This window comes from Aythya fuligula, chromosome Z (assembly GCF_009819795.1).
Source record: "Aythya fuligula isolate bAytFul2 chromosome Z, bAytFul2.pri, whole genome shotgun sequence".
Classification (NCBI taxonomy): Eukaryota; Metazoa; Chordata; class Aves; order Anseriformes; family Anatidae; genus Aythya; species Aythya fuligula.
In genome coordinates, this window is record NC_045593.1 from 12,275,019 (window position 1) to 12,302,480 (window position 27,462).

At 41.6% G+C, this 27,462-nt stretch overlaps 1 protein-coding gene across 4 annotated transcripts in view; it reads left to right on the plus strand.

Annotated features, from left to right (window-relative positions):
* The first annotated feature begins 259 nt into the window (after window positions 1–259).
* RAI14 (retinoic acid induced 14) overlaps window positions 260–27,462 on the plus strand; it is an 85,878-nt gene continuing 58,675 nt past the window's right edge. For 2 of the 4 annotated variants that reach the window (XM_032205673.1, XM_032205676.1), the window contains exons 1-2: window positions 260–324; window positions 10,802–10,893. In XM_032205673.1, the coding sequence (XP_032061564.1) occupies window positions 10,858–10,893 (36 nt within the window). In that variant the 5' untranslated portion in view covers window positions 260–324; window positions 10,802–10,857. Of the gene's footprint in view, window positions 325–513; window positions 597–10,801; window positions 10,894–27,462 lie in introns of those variants that run through there. The other 2 variants (XM_032205674.1, XM_032205675.1) reach the window with 2 other exon arrangements.

Below are 27,462 nucleotides of genomic sequence, written 5' to 3' on the forward strand. Positions count from 1 at the left end.
CTTGTCATTTTCTAAGCCCAGAGAAAGGTTAATTCGAGGGACGGGAGCAGAGGGGGCGGCGGTGGGCACGGCAGCGCGCCGCCCCCCGCTCCTCAGCCCCCTCCTCAGCGCTAACGGTCGCGGGGGCGCTGCCGCGCAACGGCCGGGCGGGCTCCGCGCGCCGCCGCCACGTGACGCGCGCGCGGGTGTCCCGGGGCGCGCGGCGGCGCCGCTCCGCCCTTCGCAGTGCCGGGAACCGGAGCGGGACCGGAGCGGAGCCGGAGCGGGACCGGGACCGGAGCGGAGCGGAGCGGGAGGCGGCTGCTGCTGCTGCGGCTCCATGCGGTGAGCTGAGGCTCGGAGGAGGAGGAGGGGGAGGTTGTGCACGCCCGCACGGCGTGAATCGGGGCTTTGTGTGCGGCTCCCACCTGCCCCCGCCGCCCCGGGCTGCTGCTGCTGCTGGCGGAGGAGGAGGAGGAGGAGGAAGGACGCAGGGAAGGAGCTGCTCCGGAGCTGCTCCGGAGGGGAGAAGCCGCCAGCTCGGCGCAACAGGAGGAAACTTCTCCCTTCTCGCCCCCGGAGAGCCCCGTTTGCACGGTGCGGGGAGCGAGCAGCCCGTGAGTCGCCGCCGCGGGGCTGCTCCGTTTTTGTCTTTTTCTTTTCTTTTTTTTTTTTTTTTTATATATAGATAAAATACATCCTTTTGGGTATTTCTGCGTTTCCCCGGGGGCTGGCGGGGGTGACAGCTGCTTGCCAGCGCCGTCTGCGCGGGTCCCTTCGGTGGAACAAAGCGGTGGCCCCGGGGACGGGCTTGTGGCGGCTCCTGCGCCGGGTGGTTTCCCCCTGGGGCTTTAGTTTTATTTATTATTATTATTTTAATATTACTGGAGCCCCTTTGGTCCCCTGTTACCGCCTCGCTCCCCACCGGGATCCGCGCTCGGGTGGTGGCGTGGGGCTCAAGGAGGGCGGGGGGAGGGTCCCTGTGTCTGCTCCGAAACGACGGTAATTAAATTAAAATAAATGTAATTAAAACGCAGGCAGGCTGCGCGAGGGGTCGCGTCAAGTTTAAGCAAGAGCCCTGCGCTGCTAAGTCTCAGCAGCACAGGAGGGATCTGCTTTTCTCCTGCACGGCGCTTGGCAGCCAAAGCCTTCCACAGGCTGCCATGGCTCCTTGTGACAGCCTCAAGTTTCCCTGAGACCGTGAAAAGTGCGGCGACATCCCGCTGTATCAGCGCTGCGGGATCTCAGCAAAGTCCCCTGTTTGTTTCTGGAGGGAGCGTGAGCGCACTCCTTACAGATCCGGTGCGAAACGCAGCCGAGCTGGAGTGAGTGCTACTTCTGCAGAAGCTGATTTTTTTTTTTTTTTTGTTTCCGTGTATGCCAGCAAGTTTAAGATTAGCTTGTTTTATTTCAAGTTAAAAAAAAAAAAAGGAATGCCAAAAAATACGCATATGTCATCTTAGAAGGGCCGTCTGATGTCCCAGATTAACTAGGAGTACATGAAGCTAGTAAATATCTGTCAATGACCTGCTTGGCTCTTTTCGCGGGACACTCATGGAAAGCTGTCAATGAGATTTTATTTACTAATAGCAGAATTGCATAAGAGCCGTATGAACCGGAGTAAAAGAGCATTTGAGTAGAAAGAGGCTGGATATGAGATCAGGGTTCTCTTGAGTTCAGGCCAAGCTCAGTGCCAATAAGTCACTATGCAGTAGCAGATGTCCATCCCTCCAATCTCTAAAAATATTGGCTCTGTGCTATTCTCTTCCCTCTTCCAAGAGCACATCTGCTAGCGAAGCAGTAAAGCGCTATCTCCTCCCCTCTCCTTCCCTGAACCAAGAAATGGATCGCATCAAGTGGAGAAGAGACGAGGCAGGAGGCTGCCAGTCTCTCAGAGGGATGTAAGCATTTTGCAGGAGGGTTTACTCACTTGCCTCATCTTTATTTTTATTTTGTACTCTTCCCCATTACGTTGCTTTTCTTTCACTCCCTCTCTAATAGGGAGTTTATGCCTTTCTTAATGGAGAAGCAGTGCCAGGAGACCACAAAAGCTAACTTCTTGTGTGAGACGTTGGCAATTTGTAAATCCTACTGCAACAATACCCTAATCACATGCCTTTTGAGAGCTGCTTGTGGGCTGGTCCTTTTTGCGTAGGGATAATACTTGAAATAGCTATAGAGGAAAAACAAGCAAAATTAGAACAAATCAATTCAAGGCTCGGTGCCTTGCTTAGTGGCAGAAATAGTAGACTACTGAAAATCCCAGGCAGCTTCCATTAGCTGAGTGGTAGGTGGGAGCAGAGCAGTCCATTACATCTTTTGGGGTTGGGGATTTGCATACCTTTACTTCCCGCATATCTGGGAAGCCTAGTCCCTCTAACTTGTTCCTTGGGGCTGCTGTCTAAGTGCCTGTGAATGCATGGGTGCAGGTGATAGCTCTGCATGCAAGGTAGCTTGGGGATTGCTTTGGGAGTTGTTGGTCTTGCTGCTCCTTATGTCTTGAGGGTCACCTAGTAATGCAGTTTCAGGGTGTAGAAGAGAGAGTGTAAATAGCTGTGATTCAGGTAATATGTTATAGCAAAGCTTGGCACTGTCGCACTGACAGATATGAGGCTGGTAAGGCATGGAAGCAACTGAAGATCTCCACAGGTATTTAAGGAAAAAAGCTAGTCTAGGCACCTTCAGAGGACTGCTGAATCAGAAGACCATAGCAATGAGAGAAAGCATCTTTCCCTCATCTTGAGATCCAGACCAGGATTGCCAGTAATGCCTGGAGGTGATGGTGGCGGTCACAGAATCACAGAGTGGTTGAGGTTGGAGGGTGCCTCTGGGTCCATCTGGTCCAACCTCCTGCTCAAGCAGGGACACACCAGAATAGGATGCCCAGGACTGTGTCCAGGCAGCTTCTGAAGATCTCCAGGGAGAGAGACCCCACAGCCTCTTTGGGCCACACATCCCAGTGCTCCATCACCTGCACTGCACAGAAGTGCTTCCTCGTGCTCAGAGGGAACCTCCTGTGCTCCAGTTTGTGCCCATTGCCTCTTGTCCTGACACTGGGCACCACTGAAAAGAGACTGGCTCTATCCCCTTTGCACCCTCATCTCAGGTATTTGTAGACATTGATGAGATCCCACCTGAGCGTCCTTTTCTCCAGGCTGAGCAACTCTCTCAGCCTCTCCTCAGAGGTGCTGCAGTCCCTTCGTCATCTTGGTGGCCTTGTGCTAGTTGGTGTGATCACTTCTGGAGGGGAGAGCCAGCAGCCTGATGGTTAGTGCATTTGCCTGGGCAGTGTTAGATCTTCACTCACGTCTTTCCTCTGTAGAGCAGGTCTTGCATTTTAGGTGAATGCGCTCATAACTTGCCCAAACTTCCTAAAGCTGCCATAGTGTTTTTTTTGTTTTTTTTTGTTTTTTTTTTTTTTTTTGAAGCCTTTGTTCATATTCAAAATTCTGTAAAAGAAAATGTGTGGAGGGTTTTTGTGTTTATTTTCCACTTGAGTCTATAGGGAATTGGGTAAAGGGGAGAGCAAAGTTTATCCAGTCACTACAAAGAAAAAGAACTTCGATGTAGGTCAGTCTGTGACTCTGTAGGACTCTAGAAGGAGATGAGGCCTTCCCACTTCTTTCCTTATAACTGCTGAGTGTCAGCAAGTGGCTGTGGGCTATTGCAGATGGGCATGCAGAAACAATGGCCTACGTCCGATTCCCAGCAGCACTGGGGCAGCCTGAAAAGTCTCTGGGCAGTTTGGTGCCTGAGTGATTTTTGAGAACCTTGTTTGCAAGGACTTGAGTTCCCACCAGGGTAACTCTGAGGACGTTCTAGAGATTCACAGATCTCTGAAACATGGGAGAGTATCACGAACACTGCATCTCCTCCACTATTTGTCTAGCAGTGTGGCTACTATTGAATGTAGGTTTTACCAGCCAAAATGAAATCAGATAAAACTCATTTGATTATCACTAAGATGCAGGCGCTGATCTTCTGCTTGTTTATAGCATTGGTACTCTTCCATAATAGAAAAAATCTGAATTCCTAATACATTTTGTGCGGTGTGGATGTACTTAATTTTTGATTTCTAAACACACCCAATTCTCTTTTTCAGGTAACGTTTAAAAATACTCTGCACTTTCATCAGCTAAAATATTTTTCCCACCCAAAAACTTGGAAGCAGAATAGGAGAGTTGTTATTAGCACCGTCTCTGAACATTTCTGCATTAGGGAAGTTTTCAGCAGGATACTCTTCCAAGACCCTTCAAAAGTATAAGGGCAGAACTTATGGGGAGTGGGGCTTGGCAGGTGTTAAATTGATGTTCCAGTTCTTCTGTATCCTGCCCAGTAGGAGTCTGCTCTGCCTTGATGCTATTTCAGAATATTCATCTATACATTGATGAATCTGTCTCTTTTTAGATTTAAGGTTGCATCTGTGCAGATTCTCATTGTTTGCTGGTTCTGAGCAGCACTTAGTTGTTTATTGATGCAGAATGCTAGGAAGTGAGTAAGTACAAACAAGTACTAGCTGTTGTTATCCATGTGGGTTTCACATTTAAATAACTGGCATTGAGCAAGTGGAACTCTGCATCATTTTTCTCTATTTCTGTTTGTAGCCATGTGTTTCGGTTCCAATCTAGCCTTGTTGGACTAAGCATTGAACATGGGAAAAGTTGTCAGGACTGCGATGTATCTTGTGTATGATGAACCCAGAGAATGTGGTCTTAAAATAGAGGGGCACACAAGGTAGAGGGGGACTTTTTGTTTTAGAGGTGGGGAAAATGAAAGCGGAGAAGGACAGCAGTATGTGCCAGCTCATGCAGCAAATCTTGTCTCTTACTGTGAGCTGCATGTGTGTTGACAGATACTTCAAGACAAAAGAATTGGAGTAAGTACAGAGTAAAGTTGTAGTGTAATGAGTGAATGACAAATTTGCTTGGACTTCTCTTGAGCTAGGATTTTGCCTGGAGTGCTGTCTTATATGCCAAGTAAACAAATCAGAGCAATGTCACATTTTGATGATTTTTCTCTAATCTTCTCCTGTGTAACTCACTGTGTCTAAGGCCTTATTGATTTGAACTTTCTCCTAGTCATCTAGAACTAGGAGAAAGCACTGTTTAACAAATTGCACACATCCCCACATTGACAGTTGTGCATTGGTTTTTATTCATGGAATCGTAGAATAGTTTGGGTTGGGAGGGTTCTCAAAGATCATTAATTCCAACCCTCCTGCCACAGGTAGGGACACCACCCACTAGCTCAGGTTGCTCAGGGCTTGATCCTGAGCACCTAGCCTGGTCTTGAACACCCCCAGGGGTGGGGCATTCACAACCTCTCTGGACAACCTGTTCCAGTGCCTCACCACCCTCTGAGTGAAGAATTTCCTCCTTGCCTCTAGTCTACATCTCCCCTCTTTTAGTTTAAAACCATTCCCCCTATTCCTGTCATTATCTGATTGAGCAAAGAGTCGCTCTCCATCTTTTTTGTAAGTCCCCTTCAAGTACTGAAGGGTAGCAATGGGATCACCCCGGAGCCTTGTCTTGGGTAGGCTGAATGTCCCCATCTCTCTCAGCCTCTCTTCGTAGAAGAGGTTCTCCAGCCCCATGATTATCTTTGTGACCCCCCTCTGGACACACTCTAACAATTGTATTTCTTGTACTACGTCCCCGAAGGCTGATATTGCTTTAGCTGAAAACATTAGAAATGAAGTAAAATATTTGCAAATTTTGAGTATCAGAAGGACATGTAAGAGTAGAAAGCTGATTCAAAGCATTCTGGAGGGAGGAGCAATAACTGCATTTGTTAGTGATGCAATATCTATGGAGCGATAACTTCTGGGCTCAAATGCTTAAATTTGTACAGTTCAGCACATCTTTGCCAGTGATTTGTGAACAGATAGAGGGATAGTACTAAGTTACTCAAGGCCCTTCCTATCTCTGATGTCTGATTCTGTTTGGAGTGGGATTAACTGTATATAAATCACTCCCAATCTTGTGTAGTACTTGGGCTTCTCAGTGCATTTTTCAGTGTGTTTTCATTGGTAAGTAATAATAGATTAACCAAGCCAAGAATTATTTGTCTTTATAGGTGACATTAAGTTCCATTTGACTTTTCTTATGATAGGAGGAGGAAGAGGAGGACGGATTACTCCAGATGGAAAAACTGAGTTGTGCTGATAAAGAGTGGGGAAATGTTCCCATTGCTTTTGGTCAGATTGTACATGCTTCCCTGCTTTGGCCTGAGAAGTGGAGAGAGAAATACTCTCAGCTGGATGGAAACGAGAAGGTGGTCCAAGATGAAGTGCTGGGTGGATATTTGTAGCACAATATGGACTTGCCTGTAGTCATGTGCAAACTGAAGAGGCTGGGTAGTGGCTAATGCCTCCAGGTTGTGCAGAGGGCTTTGCCAGTGCTAAGGAGAAGCTTGTTTTTGGGCACGTTCTTGGTATTGGTTTGTAGGTCAGGGTAGCTGAAGCATGTGAAGCACTTGATGGGTTGGGTACTGAAGGTGGGCAGCACAAGAAAAGCTAGTGCTGTGGATGCTTCTGGTGGCCATGCAGACCTGGCTGCTACCAAGGCTTGTTCTCCTGGGGCAGAGCAGGGCTTGTGTTTTGGAAAAATGATGGCCATCCAGAGAATAAATGAAGTTGAGGTGCTGGAGTACAAGGCAGAAGTGATTGCTGGGACCTCTTACTTTCTCCTGAGAGAGGAGGTGTATTCACACAAAGGAGATGTGAATGTGCGATAGCAATGGTACTCTCTGAGACCATTTTTTTCATATATATATTGGTTTCTCCTTATGTTACCAAACCTTGTATGGAGTCTCTAGTTCTTTTCTGTAGCCTAATAATGGTAGGGGAAAAATACATATTTTTGGGAGTGGAACGGGAAATTAGTTGACATTATAAACGATGCTTTGCTGCAGAAGAGCATTGCCAGACACGGAGGCTTGTCATTGTGTTCTGAAAGAGATGCAGGACTTTTGACACCTAAAATTAATTAAATTCAGCATGTTCTAATTATTAAAGGGTAGCAGTCATTGCCATGAACAGTAAGCACTGAATATCCTAAGGCTGTTTTACTGTTGCTTCAGTGGATCTTTGGCCATTCAAGGAGTTAATAGTAACATCACAGGAAGGGCCCTGCTCTGGTTTTGCTGTGAACTAGTGAAAGGGGGAAAAAAATGTCAGTATGGTTGTTTACTGTGGTTTGCCCAAATCTTACTGTGAATCAGTAGGGGAGATTATCTTAATCTGCTTCCTACATTTAAACCCGATGAGTCTATTGTCTTTTAAAACACAGTTTCAATGAAATTATTGAGGCTGAAGATCACTGCCACTTCAATGTCTCTTGTTTTTAACTAGATAGGTTTACCACCAACCTAAAGATGTTTTCTGTGGCTTGTCTTCCTGAAAGCTATTAATATTAAGCTAAAGGAAGATGAGATAGAGGACCAGATATTTAATTTTGGAGATAGTGTTTAAAAACATGTGATCAGCATTAGCTGTTGAGAATCTCTGGAGTTAAGCAATTCTCTACTGCAAAACTTTCTGCAGCTTCAAAATGACAGCCCTGAGGATTTATTACCACATTTGTTTTGAAAAGGGAGAAATGCCGCCATAGGTAGAACTTGCTTCTTGTTAATACCTGTGATTCATTGCAGAAATTGTTTTGAAATGTCTTGATTCTCCATAGTGAATTTCTAGTTGTCGTTTCCTGTCTTGTAAAACAGGAGTTTATTAACGGTGCTTCCTTTATCCCCCCTCTGGCAAACGAGCAGTTGTCATAAAGCTCTGCTGAATCAGAATGTTGACCTCTTTTTGCATCAGTTCCAATAATTACACCCTTTGAGAGGTGACTTCCTCCTTTAAACTGCGCCAAGAAAAGACAGCCCTCACTGTTTCATGGGTTTTTATCTCTACAGCTGAGGGATTATGGGCATTATGATACATGAGCTGTAATCTTAATGTTTGTGTTTAACTATCTTTTATGGAAAAAATACAGATGTGACACACACTAAACTTAGGAATGCTGTTTTTGTGTGCTTGTGCATGCTTTTTTAATTATGCTGTGGATATAAGTTTCAAATTTAATGTATAAAATGCACTTACGCAAGAAGTGAAGTATCCTGTGGGAAAAAATAAGTTGGCTTCTAGCAGAAACACAGCTCACCTCCCTTCTTCCTTCCTGAAACTGGGAAAAGTAGCATACTGGGAGTGCTTGCAAAGCTTGTTAGACTGCTACAGGTTCCTCGCAGAAGAGAGTTCAGCTTTGCAGCTCTTCCATGCGTATACCTACAAGGATTTGCCATCTTTCCCATAGCCCTGTACTTTAGTACTTCATTTCCATGGGAGCTATAACAAATATTTCGTTCGTGGGAGCCAAAAATGCTGTCGGGGGTGGGAAGGGGAAAGATGACCTATAGCAGGCAATTCTTTGGCAATCTGTCTGTGAGGAAAGACTTCATGATTTTAATTCCCCATGCAAAAACTTTGTTTTTACCTTAATAAATAGGCTATTTAAACTGGATACCTTTTTGTTTACCTTCTAATTCTAAAAAGATGTGTTAAATTTGGATTATGTAGGATACTGTGTGATGTTTCTCAGCTTAAAGTTCTTTTAAATCTTTTTTCCCCAAAAAACTTTTGCTGGTGTGGTATATAAAGAAAGCTAGATAAATGTAATGGCATTTGTCTTGTCCATACTGTGGCATTTCTGGTCTTTGCAAGTCTCATTATCCTTGGTGTTGCTAGAGGATGAGTTAGGAGATTATTGGGCTCTTGCTGAGGTTCAGGCTCATTTCCACTGCAGGTTATGACAGCTGGTCTGCAGTTTCACACTTTCTTCAAAGTTTGAATAGGTGTAGCAGAAATACAGCGTTCTGCTTCTATCAGAGCAATCTAAAATAATTCTTTCTTTTTGCTTTTTCAGAGCTTCCAATTTTTTAGTTCATTCAGCCCAGGAGAAAGCAAAGAAATTGTCACTTAAGGCAGGGAGTGAAAAGCTTCTGCAGTTGTTTTCCCCCTTGCACGATAAGGATTTAAACACAATGCCACAATCTCATTCTCTGAGGTCCTGTACCTTGAGATGAACAGCAAGAACTTAGAGTAAAACCCAACGTTTGTATTACGTGGAAGCAGTCAGGAATCTGACATGACTTTAGGATGATTATTTAATTAGACTTAGAGTCATATAATTAGAGTTAATGATATTTTAACAGCCTACAGAATTATCCCATCCAAATTACCTGTTGGAGGTCTGTGGGAAATGTATTTGTGTATCTGCAGTGTATGGGATTTTGTTTGTTTTGTTTATTCTTTTTTTAAGAAATGTACTTGTGTGTGTCTTAAATGGCTGCCAATTAAATATGGGTTTGAACAAAGTGACATGTTTACTTAGTGCTAATTCCTCTTCCTGGATGGTGCTCTGCGTTCTGTTCTGTGGGAGCATTTTTATATACTCTATAAAGATCTTACTGCATAGTTACATTTTGAAACTCTCTCATAGTAGAGGAATCATATAGAATGTAGCAACTTTCTTCATAATAAGGGACTTTCTCTTATGGAATAATTGAATCTCTCTTTGCCAATCAAACTGTAATCTGCTGTTTCTGAAGAGTAATGCAAAACATTAGTGACCCACCATGACCTGTTTGGATTTATGTTCCAGTCTTCTTTTCAGTTATTTATTTGGCTAGACTAGTAATATTTTTCTCCTTTTTTTCTTTTCCAGGGTGGAGGGAGGAAGTTTATACAGCTGAACACCCTTCACTTTAAACTTTTCTTTCAGCAGGAATTTGTAGAGCAGCTAAAATATGTAGATGAGGACTATTCCAGTGAGCATACTGTAGAACAAGAAAGCTGGAATATTTTTTGTACAGGTGGCTTTGTCCAGTCCACAAGTATGGTGCTGTTTCATTAAGCTTTTCTACTGTCATCTATGAATAAACACGTTGCCATGCTGCTGTATTATGTTTTCCCCATTTACATTTATCTTTGATTATTGTATATTGTAGCTTGCTGTAGGAAACTTTGCTATAGATGCTATTTCCCCATTTCCCTGTAAAAGCTCGCAGCTTGTCTGTAATGCTGGACGTAGATGTTTGTGTTACTGCTGCTTTTCTTCATTTGAAAGAGAGGAAGGAGGAATATGACTGTTTGTAATCGATAGTGCATTGTCAAATTAAAATAGCTATGATTGCAAGAATAAACTTACAGTTTCTTTTGGGGAAAAGTATGAAACAGTTCTTCCAGTGATGACCCCTCTTGCTTAGATGGTTCTACCTGCTACATTGCATTGACCTAACTAATACGTGTCATGCATGGTTTTGGTGTACTTCTGAATTGGTTAGTGGTGAAATTTGTGCATGTACTGCCTTGGCAATATGCGTAGTACTTTGTACAATACAGATGCACAGTTGTAGGATAGTGAGGTTTTAATTGAATGGCTGTACATATAACTTTCTGCTTTTTCTTCTTTAAAAATGGCTGCTTTGACATTAATGTTAAAATTGGATGTGGGCAGAGAGAGATGCTACGTGTATGAATGTGTGAGTGATGTACTTATAGTGATAGGTAGGAAGTAATAATGTGATACACATTTGTGTTTTTGGCAAAGGCCTCCTATGTTCTTCTGTGATCAGACTTAGGCTTGCTTTTAAGTTTGGAAATACAGAACACTTCTCTTAGCTGGCTGTTAATCTTTTTTAGAGCTTGAGGGCTAAACCCTCAAAGGGTGATATACGTATGCAAATTCAATTCAGACTTGGCTGCCAATGAACTGAAAGGTATCAAGTTGGAATCTTATTTCTCTCTTTTTTGTTGTTGTTTGTTTAGATATTGAAGAAGGATAAAAAGCTTCTCAAAGATTTGGAAGGTTGAATGTGATCAGCATGAAGAGCTTAAAAGCAAAGTTCAGGAAGAGTGACGTAAGTATTTCTGCTCGGTTTGATTGCTGGTTTCCATGCTGGAAACAAGTTCTTCACTCCCACCTTGATAAGGTTGTAGGTTAATGAATTACAGAGAATAACAGCTTTTTTTCCAAGCACAAAGGCAACAGCTGAGTACAGCATGTAGTAGGCTGTTTCTATTTCGGAGTGCAAGTCTCTGTTATGCAAAGTAATGGTATTTCACTACCTTTCTCCCTTTTTGGAATAATTGAATCAAGCATGTACAGATAGGGTCTGCAGAACTTCTGTTAGATTGTGCTGATGCCTGGACTGAAACTTGGTTCCAGGTACAGGATTACGCCTAGTAAGGACTTTACTGCCCAATCATATTTCTGTCTAAACATATCATCATTCTTATCAGTGTGGTGTTTCAGCACTTAACAAAAGGTCTCCTCAGCCTGTGTCGGGGTTTCTTTGTCAGCAAGAATACGGGAACCAGCTGTACAATTAGGGCGAGATGTGGCTTATCAGTTCCAGTGTGACAGGAGAGGTGGATACAAGGCTTGATCAGTGAGGGCAGCAGGCATAAATACGGAGGTTCTACAGAACACTCTTCACAGCTGCATTTAGAGAGACATTATCCTGCATATTACATATTGTCTCTTGCTAAGGGTAGTATCAGGTGGACCCAAGCTTGAAATTGTACAGCAAGTGTACTTCCCTTGGAGCAGTGGGAGTGCTGCAGTCTGGCCCTGTCCTTCGCTTTCTTTTATTGCTGCTACTCATTCTAGCTTCTTGCTATGCACTAATGTTGATGCTCACACGATAGTGCAGTGAGCAGTCAGTGATGTGGGTGACTTTGGATTTAATTGACTTTCCTGATATTGTGTGGAATTTAAAAAAACAACCAAATAAAAAAACCCACAACCAAACAACAACAACAAAAAAACACCTCCATGATCCACAAAGAATGTTATGTTTCATCCTTCTGCAACTTGCGTGCTGCTTTGAGAGAAATGATGTGGTGCTTGTTGTTGCCAGATTCCCACAGGATCTTAGAGCAGCCAAGTTTGATGAATATACATTAGATTTGAAAGTGTAGCTTCTTTAGAAGTTTTGATATTCATCACACACTGCACTTGGGAGCAGTACAAGCAGTACTTTGATGTAAAGATGGTCTTGTGGCACAGTGTTAGAGTGGTCTCTCTAGTCTAGTGGTCTCAGCTTGTAATGAGCTTCAGTAGCTGGGAAGAAGGAAGAAATGTTGTGCCATGATCTGTAGATGTGCTGATTACAGCTTACAAAGTCTCTGAGCTGCTGGTTAGCATCTAGTGCAGGCAGCTGCTGTGCTGGCACTGTAGCAACGGTTCTGGTGGTTGTTCTACTCCTTCATTTTAGCAAGAGGCCTTTATAAGAAAGCCAGCTCCTATAACCAAGCTAAATATGTCAACCAACCTTTGGGAGCAGAGTGAAACACTAAACTGTTTAAGAGATACTTGGCTTTTGCTGTTCACCGGGACATTTTGGCCAGTGGCACAGTTATCTAACCCCAGATGCCTCTTGGTCTTCAGTTGCTTACTTGGTGGTCAGAAGTTGCCACCACTGATGGAAAGAGTAGCAGCAGTTGCAGTTTGAGTTGACCTATGCCAGTAAAACTTCCTTTAGGCATCTGCTTGAGTAATGAGAGGAGTCCCTTGGCTAACGCATGAGCGCACTTGGTATTATGGAAGTTAGGTGTGCCTGTGTGTTAGGATGACTTCATTCACACTTTTATGCTTGTTGGCTGGGCTGCTGCTCTAGAGCAAAGGCTAAGTGACATGCATGATGCAACTAGATCTTGCTGAAGCTAGTCCACCCACTGTTATAAATTCCACTGGTTCACTTCTTACTCGCCTGGCCTTGACAGCTCACTCATACCTCTCCCCAAAACCAAGGGAGGTCTGAAAGTAATTGCTGTTTTGATACTACTGCTGTCTACTGGCTGGAAAAAAAACTTGCAAAGTTGACCACAAAGGATTTTTAAGATACCTAATGTTTAGATATGTAGCTCTACGAGCACAGCAGTCTAAACTCAAGACAGTCTTATTTCCTCAGTGTTGAAGCCAAACCTTAAGGGCATAATTCAAAACAGCCAACAGGAGCTGTTCTGTATTTCGTGCATGATAAGCAAGGAAAATTATCTTTCTCTTCTTTAGTTTCCAGAAGCTGCCCTTAGCTATAATATGGGAGGAGGGAGGAGGTGGTTTTAATTGGAATTAAGTCTTATTTGTATCTCAATTTATATAAAATGTGGTAACTGCTTTCAGGATGGGGATAAGAGGAAAGTCAGCAGGGATAGAGGGACTTTTTTTTTTTTTTGTTAACCCCCCTCTTTGTTTGTTTGTTTGTTTGTTTGTTTTTTCCTTTCATTCTGCCTCCCCTGTATGGCATTCTGGAGGAAATCTTTAATGTCTTATTCTGTAGAGCTGGAGGTGTCTTGGGGTAAGGAATGGTACCTCTTTTTTTAGCCTCATTGTTAACATAAAAAAACATAGGAAGAGGGGAGGAGTAGGAATAAGTCTTTAAGGTGTGCGTGGGAGACAGGAATTACTCAAACACTTCTCTAGCAGTAAGTCTGATAACAAAACTGTATGCTAAAGCAAAGACCGGGTAGGCAACTTCAATGGTATATTAAAGCTCTCTGGAATGGCTGAATTGAAAGTGGGCATAACTGCTGATACTTAGCCATAGGTATAAGTCTCTCTGCTGTGTGGCTTTGCTTTAGTGCCATGTCTGTACCACTCTTGCAGCTTCAAAAAAGATGGTCCTGTTCCCTCTTCTATCTCTGCCCTTCTGTTTTTAAGGATGTTTGACCCTTGTTGAGGGTAACAGTGAGTCAGTTCAGGAACCTAAAGTGATGGAAAATTACATTGTGGGGTTAGTTTTAGCTGGATTAGTTGGTTAACTCCCTGCTTTGTCTCTCTGTGTGGTCAGCCCCAAGAGGAATGGTGAAATGAGGAGGAGCAGCAGGACTTCCCTTTCTTTGCTTGTTTTAGCTGTGTTGTCAGATCATGTTTTCAGATTATTGGCCTAAAAAGCACTGGGCTGAGAATGACAGCAAAGGAGTTGCAGGAACACACAAGTAAAAGGCTGCTAATTCTGATATTTAGCAGAATTGATGTAGTCCACAGCTGAGAGACGAGAGCATTAGTCCTCTTGTGGCTTTGCATTTCTTGCTTTTGCTACTCAGCTCCCCTCTCCTTTGCCTGATTCACTGTCTGTGTGCACAGGCAGCTCCATTAACTGGAGAATCTTTTTTCCCTTGACACATTTAATTGCTGTGAAATCCTTCCTTAGGGTGACTGTTGCCATGTGAACGTGTGTATTTGGTGTGGAGGAGTGAGATTTATAGCCCTGTCACAAACAAGCATTGTCAAAGTGTGATGTACAGTTACAGCAGGATGTATGTAGTCTAGAAATCTGAAGGGGATGCATAGGTGGGAGGAAACACTGAGACTAGAAGGTAGGTAGTGGTTGTGCATACTTCAACTATCTGTAGACAAAATGACAGAAATTGCACATATGTCTTGACAAAGGAACTAGGCTCTTTTTCTGCCTGAGGAGCTATATTTTCTCAGCTCTTTCCTTACTTCTTTGCTCCTTGTTATCAAACTCAAAATCTACTGTTGGTAGTAACACCTAAAAGCAGACCAATGGATGGCCATTTTAATTGTTGCAAGTCACCTGTTGCATATGATACTTAAAGAAGTTGTGTTGATATCAAGAGCTATTGTTTCAGAGCCTGAATTTATTTATGGACTGCCTGTAGGAATTTTATCTGCAGGAATAGACTGTAGGAATATGGTGGAGAATAGATGTCTTCAACCACAAATTCAGAAGTTCTTCAGTGTTTCTGTCTGCAGAAGTAGAATGTGAAATAATCCAATTAAAACCAGTACTACAGGTGTTTAAATGAGCCTCTTAATTGATGTTAATATTTGAGATTTGAATGTTTTCTGTAGTAATTAGTCAGTTTGTGGCCTGACTTCAAAAGAGTCTAGAATCTGAAACAGGCAGATCAGGGCCGGGTGGATTTTCAAATGTACACAGATATCAAACCTGTCTAAACATGTTTTGTCTGCTTCTTAAATATGACAAGATGCTCATCCAAATTTGTGGGCACCTGCATTTACATATCTTGCTTTTTGATACTAAGATATTGTAGGAACCTAGATGACCTTGTTAGGTGATTTTGTTTTTAACAGTATTTACAATTCTTCTAGAAAAAGGATGTGTGAAGGTTGTGATGGATTGGATTTTTTTCACACTGACTTATGTCAGTGGGGAAAATAACTGAAAATTTTTAGGGCTGTTTGCTGTGAGTATTGAAGATCAGCTGAAAAACATTTCTTGTGATTTGACAACATAGCTATTTTCTTCTTTTTGCTAGCCTGTTGACTGGGCAAGTGGAAGATCAGAATTGGGATTTGTTTCTGCATACCTTCAATATTGAATAATTAAAATATTAGAGTGTCTTTAAAATTTAGAATTGACTGTGCAGTTAAGCAGAAAAAGTAACTATTGTCAGAAGCAGAGCCAAGACAGGCTGGGATTTCCCAATGCTAATTGCCAGCTCAAACTTCTGGTATTTCTGGAAGTGCCTATTTGTTTTGCTATCAAATGAGGGAGGAAAAGTTTTCAGTTTGTATGGAAATTTCTTCGTTTTGGCCTGTGGTGTAGTCATTGTTCCATAAATCTTGAAGTAATGAGGCAGTTAGGTACGCTGTAGTATAAAATATCTCAGTCTTAACCTAGAGGCTATGCTAATTAAGGCTTGGCACTTCTTTTTAATGCCCAGCGTTCTAACTAGTAGGTTCCTATTCAACAGTTTTTATAGTATAAAATGCTATGTGGGGGTCTGGAACTGAAAGATTGCTGGGATACATTCCACTGAAATTGCTGTGTTCCCATGTGCTCTGGAGTGAGTGAGTGTGTGGGAGAACAAAATTCGGGTGGGGCAACTTTAAAAATAATGAAGCAGAATCTCTTTTAAATAGCCTTTTTTTTTTTTTTTTTGGTCCACTGAAAACTGCAATTGACCTAAAAAGGAACATGGGATTGTTGAAAATTGCTCTATCTGCCCTGTGTACACATACTATTTTCTTTCAGGGTAATTGTTACAAAAAAAGGCATACAAAATTCATGCTGGCTATAAAATGGAATAGCAATGTTTTCTGATCACTCTCCCCAGTTATTCAGAAAATGAACTACTGAAACTTGTGTGTAAGTGTCTTTGGATCTTCGGATTCCACTATACAGTGTGTAGGAGGAGACTTACTTTCTGGAATGCTCTGGACGTTCTCCTCCACCTCCTCTTGGAAAAGCAGGATTTATCCTCTCTCTTGAAACAAATGTGGTGGCTCCTGCTTCTGCCTCCTTCTGTCTGGAGTTGAGGATTTTACCTTCCACCGCATTTTCAGCATGGGAGCTGTTTGGCGTCATGCCTCCAGTTCTGGACAGAGTACAACTGCTCTAGTCAGCCTGCTCTTCTAGGCAAAACTTACATGTTTGTGCAGAAAATAAGTTAAATGCATTCAGAGGCTTATGGTACGTAGAGTAAGACCTGCTGCCTGTTGCAGTCAGTTCAGTATGAACATCTTGACATCACATAGCGTCTCTTTGACATTACTGACAACAGGAATGTACTTAAAGTAAAAAAATTACTTTATTCATGTGAACAGTAATTCTTGTGCATTTCAGCCATCTATGAGGGGGCTAAAGTGACATGTAAGTGATGTAGCATCTCTTTTAGTGATGGAAGGAAAACGTAATGGAGAAAAGAAGTGAGCAAGGACTTAGAGATAAGGATAGGGAAGAACAGAAGGGGAAAAGGAAAGATCTGAAAGGGATGGGAGGGACAGTTGAAGCTGTTGGGTAAGAGTTACCGTTTTGGTATCTGTTCTGTATGGAGAAATAACTGGGCTCTTGTGGGATGCCTGCTGATCAGCTAGCTGTGTAAGGGAAAGCACCTAGCTGTGGCAGAATGCACGAAGTCGCGTGTGGCTTCTCATCACATCGCATTCTGGCAACAGCCTGCAGCATCTCCAAATGGTTGTGACAGAAAGAAAGGGAAATAGATCAAAAGAGAACTGTATTGTGGTGGTTGAAATTATGGCAGGGGAGCCTGAGCTGGAGTTGGATTACTCTGAACAAACATGTAGTTATTTCCTAAAACAGGATTATAGACAGGAGTGTAGTAGAGAACATCCTGGTTGGGCTCCCAGCTGTGCCTTGTCAGTCTGTAACAAAATGTCATTGTGAGCTACAAATTCATTATTGCTATGGTGCTGGTTCCTTGTCTGTTAAGTATGCATTGTTCATCCACAGGCTGGGTCAATCACGGACAGCTGCAGCCCTGATTAGGTAGCCCCACAATGTCATTGCATGTCAAGTGGAACTCTATTAAATCTGGTGATTGAAGTCGAAAGAAGCGCTGGGGCTGAAGGACTGTCAGATCAAACCGGCAGGGCTGGCTAAGGACACGATACACAGCTTCTGCACTTCTTTTGATTTCTACCTCCACCCATGTTTGTGCCCCAAGTTACATGAGGAACAGTATGTCCCATTATTACTGGCCATAGAGTCATATTCTTAGCAGCACAGAGTGACACAAAAATGATGACTCTTGTGCAAATTTAGCTTGGGGAAAGGGAAAGGTGTCATCTTTTCCCAAGTGCCTGCTCAGGCCTCTCAACTTTGTTATCCCAGATGCCTCCTCACTTGTTCTTCCATTTGGAGCTGGAGGAATATTGTAGGCTGTGTGAACAGAAACATTGGTTAGTCGCTGGCTGGCCTCAAACACTGCTCTGCCCTGCTATCCTGAGCAGCACTTGGCCAGCTAAACACATTGCATCTGTGTTCTGCATGTGCCATTCTCATGTGCTTCCTCATTAAAAAGAACATGTAAAGCCTTTGCAGAAATGGACACAACCCCCCGCCTCCCCCCCTCGGTTACAAAGCTGTTTTAGAGTTAAACCCTGTAGTGGTTGGGACATTGATCTACAAAACTCTATTAGATCAATGCAGAAGAATTAGAATGTGAAACTAGCCAGTTTGTTGACAGTTCAAGACTAGATCAAGTACCAAAACTAGGCAGCATGAAGTGGGGGTGGGTAGGAAAAAGAAAGGCAAATTGGCATATACACACTGGGAAAAAAAAGATAGTATTTTTAAATATATTGGTAACAAGAAAGGAATTTTTGTTGTGTAGAAACATGTCTTTTGTGTCCCTTTAAACAAAGCACAAAAGTTCAAAGGCCTGTGTTTGGAAAAGTTGCAAAAAAGCAATTGTAATTTTTTTTCATTTATTTGCTTATCTTTAGTAAGATTTAAATGTAAAGTAAAATAAATAAAAAATATGATAAATTAGCTGTCTGTGCGTTCTTACTGTGGTACACTATATCCTTGCTCTTCCTTTTTGGCACTATTTGTGCCTAGTCTGATTTTTTTTAACAACAACAAAAAAATCTGTCCAGCTGTCAGTTAAAACTCTTTTAAAGGGATTTAATGAGTGGTCTAGTCTTCATCTGAAGTGTTGTCTCTTGTCTTTACTAAGTATAAAAACATTTGCTGAGAATAGGCACTGTAGTATTAACTAAACAATAAAACACACATACATCTTATTCTGTTGGAGACGAGACTTGAGCCTTTTCATTCCATGCTTATCTTTTGAGAGCCTATGAATGGTACAAGCAGACAGCAAATGTTAAAAATAAATAAATAAATAAATAAAAAGTTTATCAAACTGAAACACATGTATTGTTTGCCTTATTCAGCAACCCTTTCTGGTCCTGTTCTTCAAGGAGCTGTTCTGCTTGCTTGTAGTCAAATGTGAGCTGTGTCTAGCATTAGAGACATGTTAAGTCCTTTTCTGTTCCCTGGCTTGCCACACTTTTGCATCTCCTTGAGTTTCAAGCCATGAATGTTCTGAAGGATCCATGAAGCTTAAGTGTAGAGGAGAATAGCATTCTTCCCAGGAAATACCATGTAGTAATTAAGGACAGTTCAGACAGTTGGACTGCCAGCACCTCATTGAAGATGCCTTCTTTGCTCCAAGGTTTGGGCAGACAGGTAGAGGGAATAGTGATGAAGAGGACTTCCTGTATCGTAGTTCATTGTGGTTGTTATAAGGAAGTTGCTTTTTTTTTTTTTTTTTTTAGCACAGCTGTGAGGAGGACTTCTGTGGGCTGAAGATTTTTTGTGTCAGGTGAGACTGATGGCTGATGTTTGTGTTTCACCACTCTGTGTTAGCTATAGTGATTAAGGGAGTGTTTAAAAACTGTAGACCTATGTAGAAGGAAAACACAAAATTGGGATGAATATAAGGTTGAAAGCTAAAAGGAAGTTGTCTTTTGGCTTGTGAGAAAATGCTGTAGTACCACAGTGTCTGTCTTACAGCGTACGTATGCTATAGCTCAGCGTCAAAGGTGTTCTATAAACAACTGCTCTTTTTTTTCTTTTACAGATGATATTTCTTTAATGAACTTTTGAAATAATACAGACTTAAATTTATCACTTAATTGTGAATTGATGCAAAGCTAATAATTTGTGGTCATTCTTACATACTTGGCTCCAACTTGGTTGTATAACTAGCCAAAACCTGACTGGGCAAGGCTGTTGGGGTTCTTCATTCTGGAGAAGAGTAGGCTCCAGGAAGACCTTGGGCCTTCTAGTAGCTAAAGAGGGCCTACAGAAAAGCTGGGAAGGGACTCTATCATGGAATGTAGTGATAGGACAAGGAGTAATGGTTTTGAACTAAAAGAAGGTAGATATAGATTGGTTATTAGGAATAAATTCTTCACTCATAGGTTGGTGAGGCATTGGAACAGGCTGCCCAGAGTAACTGTGGCTGCCCCATCCCTGGAAGTGTTCCAAGGCCAGGCTGGATGGGGCTTTGGGCAACCTGGTCTGGTGGGAGGTGTTGCTGCCTGTGGCAGGTGTTTGGAGGTGGGTGATTTTGAAGGTTCCTTCCAACCCAAGCCGTTCCATGATTCTATAAAGTTCTGAGCAACCTACTCTAGTTGAACCTTCTTTTAGCAGGGAAGATTATCTCCCAAACTTGGCCGCTTTGTGATTCTGTATAAGGATTTGTATCTTGGCACACCATGTAGGAAGCTTGCACTTATGCTGATCCTTACAGAAGATACAAAATGCTCTTAAGTCTAGAAAAAGATACCTCTACTTTTTTTTTTTTTCACAGCTGCTGAAAAAAAGCTTAAGGGTTAGCTTCAGGAAAAGCTATGGTATCCTTGTCCAACTGTTAGTAGTGAAGCTGCCTGGAGTGGTGTAGTTATTCTGACACATGGAAAGCTATTTAAGGAGCTATCTTTGTTGTGTTTCTAGATCTAGACCATCTAGAGTTATGTAGACTTAAGCTTTTAAAAGCACTGTAGACAGTGTTGGTGAAAGCTATTGTGGTTGAATGTCAAATTTTAACTACAGCTGCAGGATGTCTTCATCTTTTTGATTCATAGCTTGTATTCATATTTTGTATTCAGGCTGATTATTAGGAAAAAAACTCTTCAGTGAGAGGCTGGTCAGGCACTGGAACAGGCTTCCCAGGGCCGTGGTCACAGCACCGAGCCTGCCAGAGTTCAAGAAGCATTTGGACAACACTCTCAGACATATGGTCTGTTTTTTTTGGGTGGTCCTTTGTGGAGCCAGGAGTTGGACATGATCCTTGTGGGCCCCTTCCAACTTGGGATATTCTGTGTATTCTTAAAACAGTATTATTCTCTTCCTATATTTTGCTTGTTACATGGACTTTATACTTTACCCTCAAGTATTTTGAGGTAGGAACCTCTTTCAGTGCTGCTCATGTGTAGCACCTAACACTAGTGCTACTTGATGCTATTTGGATTTGGGTGGGTGATAAAACTTGCAAAACATAATCTGGAACTCGAGCTAAATTTACTGCTGCATAGCTGTCTGAGGAGTCTCATTCCCCAGATAGGCTGCCTGCACATACCTCAGATGGAATATACGGTTAACTATTCAGAACACTGGAATGGTACAGATGATGACAGAAGCCAGGGTGTTTTCATAACTTTGCAAATAATGTGGTTACCAGTACTTACATATGTGTCTGACATGCTCATTCTGCTCTGCTCGCAGGTGCATGCTTTTCTTTCATCTTAGCTTCCTTTGCTGTGTGTGGTGGAAACCTCCTAGGAATCTCATAAACTTTGGGAACCTGTCTGCTTATCCAGAGACTGAAACAGTGCCCTTTGAAGTTAGACGAAAGATTTCAGTCTGTTTGACTGAGCTTTGAATCAAGAACCAAAACTAGAATGCTGACTGCATGGAAGCAAATGGCAGGGCTTCCATGAGGCTTGGGTTTCCTCTGAGTCTAGGATAGAAATAAACGCAGATAATTGTTGAGGATACTTAGTTTGACGGGTTATCCAATAGTGTCTTCTTTGTAGGGTCTGGGTGTCTTTTTTAAATTATTTTTTTAGTTTGCTTTAGGGGGTGATTGCTTGTGATCTGAAATAATTTCATTCAATAGGAACAATGGCAACCCCTCATTGACTTTGCACTTTCAATGTGAATCTCAGATCTATAATTAATAGATCTGTCAGAAGTCTAAGTGAAGCACACCACTTGAGACTTGGGTAAACAAAGGGATATAAGTAAGCAACCGTGTGAGCTTATGGAGTGCTAACCAATGCACTGCTTGCAGGAATTCACATGCACCAGTTGCAAACAAGTTGCTACGTATTCAAATTAGAGTAAACTGCATCATGTATGGGCACCTAGTTAACCAGTAAGCCATACAGTAGGTCAGTGAGGAGAAGCAAGTGCATCTCTTCTGTTGTTTTGCCTTAGTTGCTTCTTGTCAACATGCAGTTAACAACAGGGAAAAACATTGTATAGCAATGCAGTCCGATTTGAAATTATAATTCTGAATACAACCCATTTAATGAGAGAAGAGACGATTTGGTTGAAGACAGTGATTTGTGAATACGTACATAGAAGATGTTGAATCTGTAAATGTATACTTGATTTGGAGGCTGATTTTTAAAGGCCTTTGTAGTATGATGGATTGACCGAACTATTTTCTGTGTATTTACCAGGTGAGGAAGCTGGATATTTTTCTGTAACCCTTCTGTCTGGGACTAAGGGCATCTGAACACTGTGTACAACATAGCTGTTTGAGCAGGCTGCAAGTTTCAGCTATCTTGGAGCATGTGTTAACTGCACTTACTGGCACAGTAGAAGCATACTTAGGGGTGGCATTTTTGTGAATTTCTTTTTGCCCACCCAGTTATGTCCCTGTTTTGGTACAAACAGCCAGTTGCTCTTTGTTTTTTGCTGGACTTGTCACAGCTGTCTCCCATCGTGTGTCAGTGTCTGATGACAATTACAACAAGCAGCAGGTGTGCACCCTGGCAGTTATGTTGGAATAGGTGTTGCAAACAGGACTCTGCGTGCAAAGTGCTGTACAGCAACAAAGCTGCCCTAGGCTTGGTGTTGGGCAGCTCTCTTTTTGCAGTAGCAAATACCACTTCTTAATGCATATGTTGTTTGCTGGTAAACTTGAAGTTGCTCAGGGTGTTTTGGTTTTGTTGTTCTTAATGTAGGTTCCTTGTTTGCAAGCCAGGTCTCGCTTCAGCTGGATTGCTGTGCTGGTTATTTAGCATGTTGTGCTCTCAAGAAGGAGGTTGTGTTATCCATGTGTTTGTGAGGACCGCCAGCTCAGATTAATGTCACAGCAAAGATTTCTTGACCGTTTGCTGTAGTGGTGCACGTCAGCTATCTCCATTTACTCAGATGATGGTAAGATGCATAAAATTAGATGAAGGCTGGATTTTGTTTCGTTTATGAGTGGAGTTGCTTTTTTTAGAGGATTGTTTGAGTTGGAAGTCATTTATGTAATGCTGGGTGAACTGTGACATAACGAATGAGATGTGGCAAACATAAGCATCGTTTGGGGAAAGTGGCTACAGGTAAGTTTCTTCATGCCTGTTGAAGGGTGATCATCAGATTCTGTTGTATTGTCTAGGACTTTGGGATAGTGTGTGGTATAATTTTCCTCATTTTTTTAAAAGTATGGATGCTTGCTCAGTTGTTACGCACTAGGTATAACCACCAAATGCACCATATCTACTTTGGGTAGCTGTTCTGTGTTTTTGAAGGGAAGGCATCAAGTCCAGTCTGGGATTTACTTATGAGATGAAATGGAAGAACATTAGGTAGCTGTTTGTTAGGGTGCAGGAAGGCAAATTCAGTAAGTTAAGATGTAGCTGAAATGTACTTGGCAGTCACTGATGTTTTTCTTCTGGTAGCATAAGAATGTCATCATTCTGCCATGGTGTATTTTTCCCAATCCATACAAGGGATTTTCCATACCTGTAATATAGATTTATAATCTGCCCCCTTCCCCTCCTGCTTTAGGTTGAGGTCAAGTCACTTTACAATTTATCCTTGAAATGCTAAGTTACCTGTTTCCTGCAAAGTGAGATTCAGGTTGTGTCTGTCTATAAGCTGGGGGGGATGACACAACTAACCCTCTGCTACCTAGAAATTGTATATAGATATTATTTAATGACATATCTCTTCCTGCTCTTTTGCAGTAGTAATTCTTGCACTCGTTCACCTCTTCTGGCGAACTCTCATAAGCTTAATGGCTGTGTTCAAGACAGTGTTTTTATTCTCTTAGATTTATGTTTCTATTTTAACAGGGATAGCTGTTGTTTTCTTGTTTTGTCAGGCTAGCATCTTTCGTCTGTAAATTACTTATATAGTGCTTAGTAGGTCCAGTTTTATGAATGTAGTATTGTTTCAGCTCTCTGTACATGCAGTAAACACAACTATGAAATTATGTTCTTTGACATAAGGAAAACAAACCAATTCTAAGTAGCTTGTGAATTCACTGAAGGTGGCTATAAAACAGTATACAGCCTCCTTTAGAAAAGGGGAACGGGCACTGTAAATCTCACCATCAGGACTGACTTAAGATCATAGGTTATCAGCATGAGAACTGCCCAGCTAGTGCAGTAAAGGAAGGAAAAGCTAGAAGATTGGAAGAAGGACTCAACTGCTCATTTTTCAGTGCAGGTTTCTGTAATCTTGTGCAGGTACTTGTTACTCCACATTTCATATATTTAAGATGAGGGAGTGGTGTGTAAGAATATTTATATGGGGTAATTGTGGTGGATAAAAAAAAAGTGACTCTGCAGTGCTAGAATACTGTAGAAATATGGGGGCTGCATAAATTCTGTTAAGGAGAGACAACCAGCTTTTGCCTTGCCCAGCTTTATTTTTGGCTCTACGTAGCTTGAGACTGCTCAGCCTGTTCTGACTTTTGTATGTCTGCTGGCTGTTGTAAACTGTCTCTTGAATTTCCTGCTATTAAAAATCTGTGGGGAGTTAGGTGAGGTGTTGCTGTTGATTCTTCTGAAGATTTGACATTCCTTGCATGCCGCACTGAGTTTGTCCCAAATATGTGATAGGACTCCATGAGGTTTGCATGGACGCTTCCATCAGCACGATTCAGAGGGCTGATTTTAAATATGGAAACCATAAATGGCCATAATCATGAAGTCTCCTTTAATATTTTTTTCTGAACAATAGGGACCTATGTTCTTAGTGACAAGGTGCTCAGGACCTTGTAGAATCAGATATTTTATGTTTTAGTATCTCAAATGCTTTCAGTATGTTTGCTCCAAGTTTCCGTCAATGCATGACCTGATACATGCCTCCTCTGATTTCAGTGTGTGTGGGATTTTCGATGAATTCTTTGTTTTCACACACACAACTGAAATGCATCTTCTTTTCAAGTATGCTTGAGTAATCCATGTGATTAAGCAAAACAAATAGGAAAGAATGTGATCTTGCTATATTCCATGATTGTAATGACCCGCCTCTTTGAAATACATCAGTTGTTTGTCAGAAGACTCATGTCTGCATATGCACAGGGCATTGCTGCAGACAGGAAATGCCCTAGTCTGTTGACCTCGTCTCCAAGGGAAAATCAAAGCTCTCATTAAATTTACAAAAAAAAAAAAAAAGGGAAACCAACTTGTCTTAGTTGGAGACAAAGGCAATAGTACATATAACCTCTTCTTATTTTTTTTTAGTTTATGAATGTGCAATCTGATATTTAAATTGCTTTCCAAACTTTTTTTAAATGCAGCTGAAAAGAGTGAGGTCAGATGTATTTTCTTAGGGCTATGTTATACTCCACAAGGGTGAACGGGAAATGGTTTAAAGGAATGCCAAGAAGCCCTTATTCCCTAACCAATTCCCTTGTCGTCTTTTAACCAGTTTTATTTCACATTGCATGCTTCAGCTGCTGTGAGCATTTCTGGGTTGAGAAGAGGGGAAGATTTCACCGTGTTCTTAAGTTACATCACCCAGGTTCCTTTGCCAGTGGTTTAAAGAAAACTGGCTGACTGGATTTTAAATGCATCTGTATACAGACCAGGTGTGGGGAAATTGAAATGGTGCTGTAATCATCTCTGATCTGTTAGAAGTGTTGGGAGCAATACCTTATTAATACCAAGAAATGGTGATAGTTTGATGTAACAAGAATATTCATCTCAGTTCCCAGTTATTACTACTGTTTTCAGGAATTTACTGTTCGAATTTATGCAGTACAAACCCCATTCTTTCATTTTATTCCATGAATTTTATTTTTCTGTTTCTTGCTAGGTTTTTCTTCAAAGTAGTCTTGATTTTTTTCCAAATCTCCTGCTGCAAAAGTCTAGAAATTAATTGAAAACAAACAAAAAAACAAAACCAAGGCAACTTAAATATTTTCAAATCCACACCTTTCCAAACTATTAAAAATGAACAAAAACAAAGCTGGATTTCTTTGTGTTTCTCTACTATGCTTATATTTCCTTGCTGTCTTTGCTTTTCAACTTGAATATCCAGTTTAGATGCACAAATGAACATCTCCCTTTAGAAAAGAGAAAATGGAAGTAAATAATTCAAACTGCTCCAGGGGGAATAAGTTGCTTTCTGGAGGCGCAGTGCCCTGTACACAGTGTGATCATGGACTTGCTCATACTCATAGGTAAGGCAAGTCCCTTCTTCTCTTGGGAAGGTTACTTGTTAGAGCAAGTCTTCTCTTTCTGAGGCTTTGAACAGGTGTAATGAACGCTGTTTTAAAGTCTGGCTCCTGATCTAAAAAGTCCATAAATTTCTTCATACCCAGTGTGGCTGTTACCAGTGGTGTAAGTGATGGTTAGTTGTATCTGTTGTCCTGCTAATAGGGCAAATCTTGCAAAAATATTCATTGCCCTTGCCAGAATGTTGCCACACAGAATATTCAAGGCTAAAACAGAAATTTACTGAATTCCTTCACTGTGTGTGTGTATTTTTTTTACAGTACTGTCTCTTCATGAGTCATTTCAAACACATGCATAAGTGTAAGTTTCAAAACTAACCTACTGCTTATCTTAAAATATCCTTAAATAGTCACATTGGAGATTATCCTGTGCTCTTTCCAACTTGGATATGAACCCAAGATGTCTGAAGTATGACAAAACTAGATAAGCTGGCTAGTAGTATTGGTACAAATTCAGGAGTTTAAACGTAGTAATGTTTTCCTCCCTTGTTATTCAGAAGACACAGTTGTAACTTTTTTTTTGTAGCTTATGGACACCTAGATTTGGCTTTCCACAACTCAGCAGCTTTACTGACTGCCTGGCTTAGAAGTTCTCTCTTAACAGTGTTTACAGAAGTCAGAAATATTTGCACAACAGTAATTATTAAAGAGAACTAGGAGCTCTGGTTATGAAATCCAACACCTATAACAATAATTAACATTGAATGGTTGGGTGGAAGGCATGTAATATGCTAAGAATCTACAACTAGGATTGAGTGCCTGCTACATTGCATGAAAACCTTGGTTGCTAAAAATTGTAACTCGTTAGGCATGTGGCAGTACCTTATGAAATAAGAAGTTTTTTTCCAGTCTTCATGATATTCATTTTAATTCTAAACTTACTCAGTTTTCCATACAATTAGTCATTATCAAAGCTGTGATTTGTTGCAGTTTGAGTTGTATGGGGAGGCTCGAAATTATAGAACACTTGGTGTTACATGCCTCCCTCCCCCACATTTCTGTTCACTTTTCTGTTTGTTTCTGGGCGATTCTAGTGTAGGAGAAGACATTTAGAGAGGAGGAAAACAGCCATTTTTTTTCTGCTTCAGGAGCGCTATAACAAAGTCTGCTTGAGACCTCAGCTACATCTCTAACACTGTTTGTCTCCTACAGAGGTTGGAAGGTCACTTCAGTCTTCTCGAAGGTGGGGACGTTGAGATCACCTTCAGTAGCGGAGCTCTGGAGAACAGTTCTTGTTTGGAAGCAATACAAACAAAAACCAAAGGAAAATACATCTATTGTCACACAGCTTGAGTAATATTTAAAAAAGAAAGAAAAGAGCTTGCACAGGCATGAATATCATCCACATTCTGTTTCTTGTTTTCTCTTTAGATGATTGTGGGTGGAGTTCTGAAGTATTTCAAGCTAAACTAACTTCAGAAGGCAGTAACTTGGGAGAGAGCTACCATCAGCCTGGGCCTCCATTGTCCTACTGTAAATTTGAGGATGTTTTT